General features: G+C 37.2%; 1 protein-coding gene across 1 annotated transcript in view; it reads right to left on the reverse strand.

Moving 5' to 3' along the window:
- Nucleotides 1-3,733: 3,733 nt before the first annotated feature.
- TRHR (thyrotropin releasing hormone receptor) overlaps nucleotides 3,734-14,041 on the reverse strand; it is a 47,150-nt gene continuing 36,842 nt past the window's right edge. The window contains exon 2 of the mRNA XM_067711484.1: nucleotides 3,734-9,906. Within this exon, the coding sequence (XP_067567585.1) occupies nucleotides 9,499-9,906 (408 nt within the window). The 3' untranslated portion in view covers nucleotides 3,734-9,498. The remainder of the gene's footprint in view (nucleotides 9,907-14,041) is intronic.

Below are 14,041 nucleotides of genomic sequence, written 5' to 3' on the forward strand. Positions count from 1 at the left end.
TCACACTCCAGACCTTGAAAATCACGTCTTATGTCTTCAGCTATTATGGCAGGTGACATGGTTGTGGCAATTTCCAAGGTCTAAGAAAGACTAACTCTTAAACTGAAAAAAAAAAACCTGAAAAAGAGGTGACAATAGCAACAATTAAAATACTTGTTTGTTTGTTTAGCTTCTTAGTACTATTAGCTATGACTGGACAGATGTGTACAGAAACATCTTTAGACAGTATCCCAACAGTCGAAGGGAAGAAATATAATAACAACAACTAAAAGGAAATAAAACAAGGATTAATGAAAATAACTTTTCCAAGTATCATATTGTGTTGGATTTATTGAAAGAAGTTCTTTCAGAATTTAATAACTTCTAATATAGCACAAAATTTATGAATCACAGAAAAAAAAAGTTGTTTCTCTATACTACTCTATACTACCATAAAGGATCCTGTCATTTCAATTCATCTTTTTTCTTCTCAATCTCTCTTATGTAATTTATAAGTATTTAACTCAGCATATAATCATTGCATTTGTAAAATGGAGATAGAAACATCTAAGTATGACCTAGAATGTTTCCCTATGAGATCCAGAATTACCCAAGGACATTAACTCCCTTGAAGTCTATGCTCAAGCTGAGTGGCTTCCCACAGCTTTGAAGAAAGTTGTGAGGCAGAAAAGCAGTCACCTCGGTTTGCTGGAGCTGCGAGGGAAGAAATGTGCATGGAACTGTCCACCACAGCTGTGCTGAAATCACGGAAGCCAAAGAGGAGACGTGATGCAAGTCTCCACAGGTGGCTGCTACCACTGGTTGATTTGCATAGATTCACCTAATATTATCTCACCTTTTATAACAAATCTATCAGCAGAGGTCACAGTTTTGTGGAGTGCATGGAGTGATCACATTTGGTGGATTTTTATCTTATTTTATTTATTTATTTTTATTTCTTAATTTTTTGACAGCACCGCACAACTTGCAGGATCCTAGTTCCCCGACCAGGGATCGAACCAGGGTCCATGGCATTGGAGGCTCAGAGTCCTAACCACTGGACCTCCAGGGAATTCCCTGGTGGATTTTTATGTCAGAGGAAACAATATTAAATCATGAAGCTGAACATAGTTTAAGGTTAGTATAAATAAGTGGATGGTATTTGAGACTGAGGAGATCTAAGACTTTCAGTGTCCACATGCAACTTATACTCTTAGTAGTTATCTGTGGCATAAAATGCTTTCTGTCCATTAAATTTAACCATTTGCTAAACATATTCATTCACATCCATTAACAGATACTTTTGGTGGGTCCATTATGTGCCAGGTAGTGTGCTAGTTGTTGCACTTTACTGACCATGGTGCATGAAAACGTGTCTTCATTGATTTTTATAGCATTTTTAGGAGATTTGGGAAAGAGGAATATGCTATTTGGTAAAACCCCACTAAACTAATGACCTGGGATGGGGGCTGAAGAAAAGTGACATTGCTGAAGGTGCTACCCATCATGATATAAGAACAAATGTTTTGGAAGATAAATAGGGTTAGTGGTGGCAAGGTTGTTTTATTCTTGAATAAAGAGGATTCAAAGAATCCACTGTTGTTCACTCAATGCTGCAGTGCTTCAAATGTTATTTTTTATTTTTCTCATGTTCTCCAAGTATGAAAGAATAAGGTCATTCCAGCAAAGTTTGAGATTTACTTAAGCAAGCATTTTCTTTTACATGGCAAGATGAACTTTATCAAATAGAGTCTGTATACTAGAGCAGTGGCCCCAGGAATAAGCCAAATCCACTTCTACAAGAGCTGAACTTTACAGTCCACGTATTTTTGCCTTGCTTATTCCAGGTAAGTTGGAGATTACTTGGAACTACAAAGGTAATGGAGCAATCTGCTTTTCAATGATACACACAAGTATCTGGGTTTACTTTGCTATTGTTCAAAAAGGGACAGACACCTGAAACAATTACTTCAGTGCTGTCCACACTTCAGCCACTTGTTTAAACCTCATGATTTTTCGTCTTACCTAATATCAACATCAAGCGAACTCATTAACATCATTGACATCGTGAATTTGATGAGCTAGTCATATTTGCTCCAATACACATTAAAATGACGATTGAAATGGAAAACGTCTATCTCTGTGTTACTTATAATCATCTCAAAAAACCACACTGGTACATGTTGGGTGCCACTGGATTAAAATGATGTTCTTCTGACCAAGTGGTTAAGAGTCAAGTTGCACCAAAATAAAATAATTTGGAAGACAAAGGAAACTAAAGAGCCAGTTCTTTCAGTTTGATGCTTTATTGCTCACAATACACATATTGGTACAGACAGTTTCCCACAGCAGAGCACATGATACTGTACTTTCTTAAAGAAGAGTCCTTGTCCCACAAGGACACAGTGATTAATTCCCAAGTGATGAAATGAGTCAGCATACAACTTTCTAAAACTGATAGAAGGAAGCCAACGCATTCAGGAGCACATCAAAAGCAACATGCAAGTCCATGGTGTCGCAAGTAATCTGAAACTAATCACTACTCGCTTTTCAATACAAAGTTAATCTTAAAGCTTAAGTTCATGAAAGGCCTAGGTCCCTGAGCTAGCTCTGATTTCTATGGTTAACATAATTGGATAAATCCAGGGTTGTTAAGGACCCCTGGATAATATACACAGGTATAAATACTTTAAAATATATGGTGATGATACGATATAGAAACAAAGATATACATGTATATGTATACATACACATATTTTCCACTTCGAAAATTAAGACTATAAGAGTACTTTTGGAATTATAATGCTTATAAGACAAATAGTGCACTATATTTTCTATACATAATAAATGAAATATTTAGAAAGTAAATATAGCTGACCTATATGCTTTTTAACTCTATATTCCAGTGTATGGGTGAATATTTCCTCACCAAATATAAGCACAGGTAGGGTCTTGACTTCCTTTACTTTTTCTTTACTTGGAGTTTTATTGGTGGTGGCAAATATGAAAGGACTAGCTGCCTTCCTTAATCTCTCATGAAATGGACGTACTTTGGACCCGTATCCATAATGTCCAAAGCCTTGCTCTAATGTTTATTTGTACCTCCCTGACCTCACTCGTCTTATTTCTCCCACGTGTATTGTCTTTTCTTTATCTAAATCAAACGTATCCTTGAAAGAAGTCCTGTGTTCTCTACAACGTTATCCTTAATGACTCCAGGCACCAAAGATGTCCCTTTTCCTCTGAAGAGTTCAATTGTTTGTAGTCTGAAATCACACAATTTGGCTTCCAATTATGCATTCTGTATTTCTTATGTTTCTGTGTTAATATGTTATCATGAGATTGTAATCTCCTTGAGGGCAGAGGCAATGCATTAGTCTTGAATTATTAAATTAGGATGTGGAAGTGCTACTGAAATTGTCAAGCACTACACATATGTAAGGAATTGTTCTGACCCTCATCTAGTACACTTAATGTAGTGCCTTTCACTGAGCTGGGAGAACTGTTTAGAAAAATAAAAACCAGATAGAACTAGTTATCTTATTGTGTAGAAAGATTTAGAGGCAAATTGGACATTAGCAGAAAATTAAAAAATATATTAGCTTGCAATTCATTGATTTATTCATACATTTACCAGATACTTAGGGACATCATCCAAGTTTAGATAATTTGTGGAATACAAAGATGAAATAGACTTACTGTCAAGGAGTTTTTCATGTAGTTTGTTTATTAAGAATTATGATATTAAAAAAAAAAGAATTATGATATTAAAGAGCCTTGAAGGTCTACATTGGGGGCTATGACTCAGTGGTTTTCAAGGTATGGTCAGAGGACTCCAGGGATCAAAATTACCTAATAAGAATCTTGGGGCAACGTCAAATAAAGTGCATTTTAAGATAAGCTTCCAGGGCTTCCCTGGTGGCGCAGTGGTTGAGAGTTCACCTGCCGATGCAGGGGATGGGTTCGTGCCCCGGTCCGGGAGAGGCCACAACAGTGAGAGGCCCATGTACCGCAAAAAAAAAAAAAAAAAAGGATAAGCTTCCAGATAATTCTTATGTATATTAAAGTGGGAGTGATTTATTATTCTTGGCTAAGGTGTAAACATTTAGCCTCCTTACTGGGGCATTTTGTGCCATTTCAGGAATACAGAAAATGTTCTTAATTGTCTTCTAAATTCAGACCTGTGGCTAAGTTCAATCTTATTCTACTGCCATGTTGTGTTTATTTTTCTGTTCTGGAAAGTCTCCATCTTTATCAATATCAGTTCATAACATTCTTGAGAAAGTTCATTCTCTCTTTCTTACAAGTCAGAGAACGACCATATGCACAAAAATTAAGTCCATTATTCTGTGAGGAATGAAATATTCACTTATGGGTGTTGCTTAGAGGCTCAATAAGTTGCAGGAACTCTAGCCAACTCCGTTGTTTTTAATCCCATCCTTTTAACTTGTATAACATTCAAAATGCTTTTATTTCCATTATTTCAGTTGAGAGCCTGTAGTACGGACTTGACCCAGATGCTCCTCCACGAGGATATACAGGTGATCATTGTGTGGATTTGCTGTTTATTGGCCATAAAACTGTCTTTTGTTCCCTTGCAGGATCCAGATTTGACAGTTCGGACAATGTGCTGTCCCAGCTGAACTATTTCATCCAGCTTAATTTTTCCAGACGTAATCTCTAAAATATAAACCAATCACCTCATGTGGGATTTGCCATAAATGTACGCGGTGTAGAATAATGTAAACAAGCCTGACAACACTGTCTACAAACATTCTTGGCAATTCTTTTCACAGAGATTACTTGAATATTAAAATCAGAACCATATAGATTTAGTTTATATCAGCGTAGTCCATTTGGTTCTAACCGTCTCAGAAACAAAACTATTCCCCAGTGGGCACTCTCGTAAATGAGCTTTTCTGCTGAGTGACTTGAGATTACAGACTAAACATAAAAACAAAATATTACAGAGCTGTATCTGACCTTTCTCCCCCGTGTGATCAATGAAGTTAAAAATTAATCAATATTTCTAATTATAGTTCATAAAATAGAATCATAATACATGAACGATCTTAATTGCTTCTTTAAAACATTTGTTTCTAATTCATGTTCTAAATATTGCCAAAATGTTATATCTTGAGATGATATTATATTGATTTAGTTTTTCCTCATTGCATTGTGAAATCCTTAAGAATGGGGAGAGCCTTTTATTTTCTTAAATTTCTGCAATAGTTTTTCACATATGGAGTATTCTTTTATTGGTTTCTCAGTGCAGCTCTGAAATGCCAGACTTCCACTTATCTGTGAGGGAGAAAACATTGAGCAGCTCAACTCTACACATGACTCCCCACCATGAAAACTGGGAGATAAACAGAAACTTTAGAAGCATCAGTTCTTCCACAATTTGAACATGATTTTATGAAACACACAAGTGTTCAGAGCAACTATATATATACATATATATATATATATATATACACACACACATACATATCACATATATTTGAGAGTACACTTAAGATAGTTCATGTCCAGGTCTAGTCTTGAATAAAGTCACATAAAACTGGCTGCTCTGAGGAAAACCATGTTTGCGGAGGGAGAAGAGTTTGATAGGGGAGGTGGGGAAGGAGAGAAAAATATATTTATTACTACAGAGTGCTGTAAGACTTCTTCATGTGCATCACTCTAAAAACTTATATTCGCTCAGCCAAATCTTGGTTTTGATGGTTATTTGCTGTGGACAACTACAGATAAACAGAAAACACATTGCTAGAGATGTCCATACTCTGCTTTTTCCAAGGAGAACAAGTGACTCCAAATATTTTAAATAAATGTCCTTTTAGCCTGGATGGACTGGTTGTCTGTGGCTGTTCCACCATTCACATCCAGTTCCCTTACTCCATGATCAAATCGTCCAACCCCTTTGTGAGCTGCACTTGGGTGACATAAATAATGTTGCATATATTATTTATAGAATTCATAGAGCCATGGGTAAGCTATTTAAAACCTCCTTTTCCTCCCCAAAGTTAATCTTTTCTCTCTTCTCTCATGTTTATAGATTTAACGTAGTTTGGAATGATGTAACTCTTATTCTTTAAGAGTAAGTCCATAACCATGTGGACTCAGCTTTACTATGACATACTGTCATTATTACTCCAACACATTCTTCTGAAAATGAAACAATTCAAGTATCTATTTAAGACTTAGTTACACTAACCTAAGTTTTATGGCTATAGTCTTCTTTGACTTAACTAGCTGTTTAGCACAAATCAGCCATGTGTTTGGGTATATTGTCAAGGTGTACTGTTCCGTGCATTTGGCCTGTTTAAGAGTGATTACAGAGTTTTCACTTTTCTCATTTCTCTTTAGCGTTTAGAATATTTGTGTTGGAGTGAAGCTCTAGAACTAAACTCATAATACTGATGGAGAAGTCTTAAGAGGAAATTTATGTCTGCTTGTTTTATTCATGATCTCTGCCCTTTACCTAATTACCTCAGGTCCAAGATCTAACCAAAGACACTCAGCAATTAATGAAATTGGAAGTAATAAAATAGCTCAAGGAATTTTATTAAGGGAGGCCTTAATAACATCACTCCGTCAGCAATTTTTAATCTATTTTTCATTTGATGGTTTGTTAACTTTTGATTATTTATGGCAATATTTTATGATTTAGTACAGTGTGATAAAGAATACCTTAAAAAGTTATATTTCTGCTGTGTAAACCCAAATATCTATTGGATATTGCATGGGAACATTTAATTTCATAATGGCATTTGCTTTAGAGTTGAAACGCTATGAACTGTGTTCTTTTGAATTTCCCACGTGGTCTAAAACTAACAGATTATTAGCAAATAACTTTTTAAACATTAAAACAAAAACTGAGCCCATATATTAAATTTCCAAAGGTGGGAAGAGTATATTGTGTTCTGTGTATAACATATAAAACTAATCATAATTTTTTTCAACATCTGATATTACCACTCTGCAAAGAATATTTTTTAAATTATTTAAGCCATCAGGTCACAAGAATTTTAATCAGCATGCTGGCTTATAAAAAGAAAAAAGAAAGACATTTCTTTATTTTCTTTCCCTAATATCTATACAGTTTAGGGAATTAATTCCTGATCCCTGGTCTTATCATGAGAAAATCACAGCTGTAGTGAGACTGTGATGAAGATAATGTTGATTAAGTACCTACCAGCATGCCTGAGACAGAGTAGATGCTCAATGATATCAGTTCTTTTCCATAATGAAAAAAATCTAATATATTCCAATCCTCATGGATAAGCAATTTACGCATCCATGTGTATGTACCTGTATGCACCTGCATACGTGCATGTGTGATTTGGGGTTGGGTCACTCTAGTGCTCTATCTACATGATGCCAAAATTAATATTTAATCCAGGATGAAAAGTCAGTTAAAATAGTTTTCTTAGTGTCGTGCATATAGACCTTTAGTGTATTTCCTGTAAGTGTTTGCTTGCATTTGTTTATGGAAACAGTGACAGGATAAGAATGTTTTCATGGAGTAGATGAGGGCAATTTTCACCAAAGCATGTTCGGGACTGAGGTTCTGGGTGGCAGAGTCTCCATGAAGCAGCATTTAAAAACTGAAGTTTGAAAAATAGAGTGATATATTCTTCGTAAAGAAGGTGTTTATGTGGGTAATTATCATTAGCAATTAGGTTTCAGGGAAAAATCCACAAGATAAGTATATACCCTGGAAAGGGAAAATGCCAGTCTATGGGGCACTTAGAAGTACACAGTCCTTTTTGACCCAGTCATTAAAAGTCAGACACAGACCTACTAGAGAACGGACTTGAAGATATGGGGAGGGGGAAGGGTGAGCTGTGACAAAGCGAGAGAGAGATATGGACATATATACACTACCAAACGTAAGGTAGATAGCTAGTGGGAAGCAGCCGCATAGCACAGGGAGATCAGCTCGGTGCTTTGTGACCGCCTGGAGGGGTGGGATAGGGAGGATAGGAGGGAGATGCAAGAGGGAGGAGATATGGGAACATATGTATATGTATAACTGATTCACTTTGTTATAAAGCAGAAACTAACACACCATGGTAAAGCAATTATACCCCCAATAAAGATGTTAAAAAAAAAAAAGTCAGTTATTACTGAACCGACACCAAGGACGATTTTTACACTTGGCCAAATCTTAGTAGGTGAGTCGATTGAAAGGGATTAAAGTAGGACCTGACAGATTCACATTCACAACTCTCTAATAATCACTGGAATAGAAGAGCAGGCCTTAGTCATAACTATAAAGAGATATTAATAATGAGATGAAATTAGTTTTAGCTCTATTGGAAATAAAGCCAACAAAATTTTGCATTGCTTTGATTTAGAATCTGTAAACAAAATGTCACAAGCATTTGGAAAAAAAAAAAAAAGAGAGAGAACCTACAAATGACAAGCAGGCAGGAAGGAAAGACACTTGCAGACATGTTGAAATCCATAGGCTACCATGCTCAGTGGGGAGTCTTCAGCTGGAAGTGTAATAGTCAGCCTTTGGCTGACTTAGAATAGCAAGTAAGCTTTTGAGAATGTTTCAGACTTTTAGCTAGATTCAGCTAGAAGGATTTGCTTGGCATGGCTCAGTAGTTTATAGGATTTTCTTCTCAAATGCTCAAATAGGATTTTCTTCCGTAAAAGTCTCAGAGGAAGAAGTAAAACCTTATTTTGAATACTTGGTCTTGTCTTGGCTACTTTTCAATATTAATTATATGTTAGTATGTATCTTCACAGTTATTCAATCTTGGTATTTCTCCTGTCTCACCCATCGTTTAGACGCCTTGCAGAGTACAGAGCTGGATTTATCTAAATATCAAATCTACATGTCTTCTCAGTGAGTAATTTTGGCTATTTTGGGGTTTGGTTATTTACATTAAAGTTGAATGGTGACTCACCGTCTACACTTTGTAAGATATAAAAATCAACTCAGAATTTTATAAGCATTATGACTTTTTTTTCATACGGTGAATATATTTGTCTGAAATCTCATTTTTACTCCTCAAATTTTTTTTCTATTTTCCCCTGTAGTTTCAAATATTCATGAAAATAGCACTGTACTTTATTAAAATGAAATGCTAAATGAAAACATTAAAAATTTTCATGTTGCCAAATTACCACATGTATAAATAATTTGGGAGGGGTGAGAAAATACATTTGATAAAGTTATTTTGAATAAGGTAAACTGATGTCTAGATTTTATCTAAACTTCACAGCCCCAGAAAATAAAGTGTCAAATTAAATGGAAAATTTCCACCATTTGGGTCTTCCACAGATCTGCTCAGTTTTTCTATGATATACATTTTCCTGATACGAGAAGGAAGCTGTGAATCATTCTAACGGGTTAAAGTGTGTTGGGGCAGCAGGTTAGAGCACTGGTGAGGACTTTATCTGCTCTGTCGTCTCATACCAGTATTGGCTGTTTCCTCTCTTGGGTTGATAACTGCACAGATTCTCATTTTCTTTATCATCCATTTCCTTCTACTTCATGAATCAACTTTGGCTAATGGTTATTTCAGAAGCCAAGCAGGTGTCATCAAAAGACACTTTCGTGGCAGACAAGTAAGTGTCAGTGACAGTGATGTCATCAAGCTCTGTGCTGAAATGATCTGACTCCTTGATGACGCTGTAATTGAGGGCCACACTGTAGTTAGCCGGCTTCTCCACCGGCTTCTGCTTACAGTTGCAGAGCTTTCTGAAGGCTGCACGGAATTTCTGGGACATGAGATTGTAAATCACTGGGTTGATGGCACTGTTGAGATAAATGCAAATTCTGCAAAAGAGCAAGAACCAATTTTCTTGGAAAGGGCTGGAGAGAAATGAGTTGACAACCACAAGAGTTCTGTAGGGCATCCATAAAAGGGCAAACAGAATGACAACCACTGCCAGCATCTTGGTGACCTGTGGAGAAACAGAAATGCAGAGCAAACACAAATTAAAACAAAACAGAACCGAAACATGAAAATAAAACGACTCCGCCTCTGCCCTCCTCCAGCATTTCGTTCCCAAGATGTAGTCTGAGACAAGGACTTAAGTGTAGGCAGTTTACAGTATTTGGGAGATGAACCCAGGAAGCAGGATTAAAGGCATAGAAGAGAGTGTGAGAGAGGAGGAAAAGCCAAAATACGGTGTGTTTTTGAGACAACTCCCACTGCGGGCAACTGTGGATCAAGTAATGCGTTTCGGGATCATCTGTCCAGAGACAGGGAAGCTGAGGCATTTATCTACTGGCTGCCATCTCCCCTTTGTTGGGAGGTGCCTTAGGGGCTTTAAATGCACGGTACTTCCAAGTTTCACCTACCTGGAAACTCCTAGGGGCTTTAGACAGAACCTTGAGGCAGAGAAGAGGAGAGACAGTCAGGGGACATTGGATACCTGTAGTGCAGTGTTCTCAGCAAGCAGGAACCATCCACAATAGCCATGAAATCATGGCTGAAACCACAGGCTGTCTCAGAGGATGTGACCCAGGGCACCAAAAGTGTCTGCGGTGAACACTAGGACACCTAGGGTCTAATTCCATCTTTACTCACCTTTCCTTCGACAGCAACACTTTACATATTTTAAAATAAGTTTTTAGTATCTATAGTCTCTTACAGAGTTTGACAAATTTCAGCTTCCTCAGCCCAGACTTTCTAAATGTTCTGAACTTGAAAACTACTGCAAATAGAAGGAACTGATAGTTCCTCTTTCATCCTTCCCAACCTCTCAGCTGTTTTCCTAAAGCCCTCTCCACCAGCCTCTATCTTGTTCTGGCATTGAGAGAGATCCTGTTTTTACACAGGGCTTTTAAAAGTTCTTTAGTGTAGAAATAAGGATTCCACAGCTAGATACCCACTCTGTCATTAGTATCTACTATAAATTCAGCTCCTTGTACTTAATCCTGATAATAGAATCCATCTTGCTCTCCTGTGTTAGAATACCTTCCGTTCCCCTCCTAGCACTCCTTCTGATACTGGGGCTCTGTCCTACCCTTAACCATATCTTGTCCACCCCAGGAACTCCCCATGAATCCCACATCGTGGGGGTAATGCTACCCTCTTGCTGTTATTCTATAGTAACTGCCTTCTTCCGTGGCTCATATCATTTGCTGTAAGACTTCTCACTTAGGGACACACATAGCCTTTATCGTTTTTTGAACCACTACTATCTTTTTTTGAACAACTCCTACAACTTCTTTGCAATGGCACCTATGAGCTATCTATCCACCTACTCTCAAGCTACTGTGTTTGCTCTTCTTCCAGGGCCATTTGATCACTTTCTTGAAGTCCTTCCTACCCTCTAAGGATGTGCCCCACGCCCACCAGCTCTACCTCACTCACCGTTCCCTGCGTGACCACTGTTCGTTGTCCTTCTGACTCACCGCATGTAGGATAATTACATTTTATATTTGGCTTACTGGGGTAGGGAAGTTGTTCAGTGGGAAGGTATGATTTTCACATTGGTTCATATAATACCAAGTAAAACATTTCAGAGATTCTTGACTTCTTTCAGAGATAAAGAGGACCTATTCAGACAAGAGGTTAATGGAAGCCTGCTTTTTCAAAGCTGACTTTTAAGATTATGAGTAAATACTTTAATTGATCCTAGGAAACTAAAGGCTTAATTCAGTGATAAATAGTCTGAGCTTTGGAAGGAGCCATAGTAATTATCATCTTCATCATCACCATCATCACTCACATCCCTGCCTGATTCCACTGCCTCGTACTCCAGGTTCTCTGATATCAGGTCACTGCTTCACACTTACCAACATCCTCTCACTCCTTGCCAAGGACTAAGCAACTTATATTTGAGCCCCTGGTTTGATTTACAATTGGATTGCTAGCATCACATTTGAGTCTTTATAATGGCCCATCATAAAGATATGTAAACATAATCTTATTTAATGCTTTTAATAACTCCGTGTGTAAGCTAGTATTGGTTCCTTTTTGCCTATGAAGAAATTGAGGTTTAGAGGATATATGTGATTTGTCTAAAGACACATGGCTAGTAAGTGACAGCCATGATTCAAGCTAAGTCTGCTTAAGCCAAAGCCCATGCTCTTTCCTTTATACTTTGCTCTCCCTGTGAAAGTCTTTTGCATTTTCATTAATGATATTTCTACCATGTTACTCCCACATGGTTGCCAAAAACATTTAATCTATTCTAAGTATAATTTCAACATACTTATTGCCGCTTAATTTCTGAACTTAAAGGGTGAATTTTATCTGTTTATTTTCCCCTACTATTTTCAGATGAAACACTGAATTCACATATAATATCTACCTACCTCTTTTTAATTAATGTAAGGGGGCAACTTTCATTGTCTCAAAGAAAAGCAATCTGTTTCTAGGTTAGTATCTCTGCCATGCGCTTCCACAGGCCCCCATGCATACATTGGCATCACTCCCCAAACTTTTTATTGCAATGAGTTATATTTGTCCACCTGTCCAATAGATGGTGAGCTTCTTCAGAACATGAGTAAAGTTTATTCATTTCTCTTTCCTCAGGTATTTAATACAGTATGTGACATAAGATAGCCCTCAATTAATGTTGAATAAATTCAGGCATGGAAATAATTATTTCAAAATATGTAATCATGATCCTTTTCTGTTTTTTTTTCATTCAGTGAACATTTATTAAGCACTTGCCATATCCTAGGGACTTTTCTAGATGTTGGGGATTCGAACAGTAAGGCTCTCTCCTCTTTTCATGTTGCTTATATCAATGCATTGTGAAGTCACTGACTTTATACATTAAAAATAAGCAGACTGTGATATATGCCTTGTGATATATATGAGTCCAGGGTTCTGAGGAAGGATTAACTTACTCCACCTGCAGAGAAGGGGAGGCTTCATGAACCTGGTTCCCTTGGAGCTGATCCCTATTCACTCCATACTCCATCCTGGAGGAGACACCATTCCTCGAGTATTCCTTTTCTGGGTTTTTAATACTCCAACATATTGTTAGAGGATTTTTGCAAACACTTGATTTTTTAATATTAAAAATCCCTTTTAAATAGAGATTGGTTAATTAGTAAAATGAGTCCTTAATATACTTCAGCTTTTTGTTTGAAATATACATTTTTTAAATGTTAAGGAGGTGTTAAAATAAAACAAATGCAGTGATGTTTCTAAGACTGTCCTGGAGGAACATATGTCTCCAGTGGGATAATAGAGAATACATTCAATCTCACTCATAATTATTTTTAGTTAATTCCAAATATCTTTGATTGAGCCTAATCACTTTCTAAAATGTTCCCAAGTTTTTGGTGTAGCCATAGCTTGGATTTTAATAGTTCTTAATACAGGAGCAAATACCTAGAAAGGAAATGCCCTAGAGATTGTCTTCCATACCCAATTAATTTCACTGTTGGTTGCTGAAGTTTTATTTCTGTTGTGGTTCCAAATAAGTGACAAAAATGCAAATTTGAAAATATCGTTGGGCCATTGTTTTTAGGCATTGACATTTTTACTGGGGAAGTGCACGGGATACACAATGAGTTGAAAGATTGCTTATTTACAGACGCCTCTGCCCCAGGACCTAAAGGTCTTTGAGAAACAGCATGAAACAATCTTCAGGGGAAAATGATCTTACCATATATATATATATATATATAACCATATATTTTTGATTGGGAAGGAATTAATTTACTCATTTACTCTAGGAGATTCATTGGCATTCCTACTGTGTACCAGTCAACGTCTTGGCTGTTGAGGATTCGACAGTGACCCAGAGACACATTGCCAATAGCTTCATGTATCTTATAATCTGATACAATGTGACAAATGCTAAGACAGGGGAAAGTTTTGGTTCTATGAGAGCCCCCGATCTGGACTTGAGGTTGAGGATTGGTGAGTGAGGATTCGGTCTCAGTGGTAGTTAAGCCGAAGTCTGAAGATAAGGAGAGGCAGGACAAGTGTTACTGCAGAGACCGGGTGTGTGTGACAGTCTGGAGGCATGAGATAGTGGGGCATAGCATGAAGACCAGAAGTAATTTAGTGTGCAAGTTCTGCAGACCATGGAAAGAAGTGGAGCGATCTCTTTTCTCTAGGAAGCT

This window comes from Pseudorca crassidens, chromosome 17 (genome assembly GCF_039906515.1).
Source record: "Pseudorca crassidens isolate mPseCra1 chromosome 17, mPseCra1.hap1, whole genome shotgun sequence".
Taxonomy (NCBI): Eukaryota; Metazoa; Chordata; class Mammalia; order Artiodactyla; family Delphinidae; genus Pseudorca; species Pseudorca crassidens.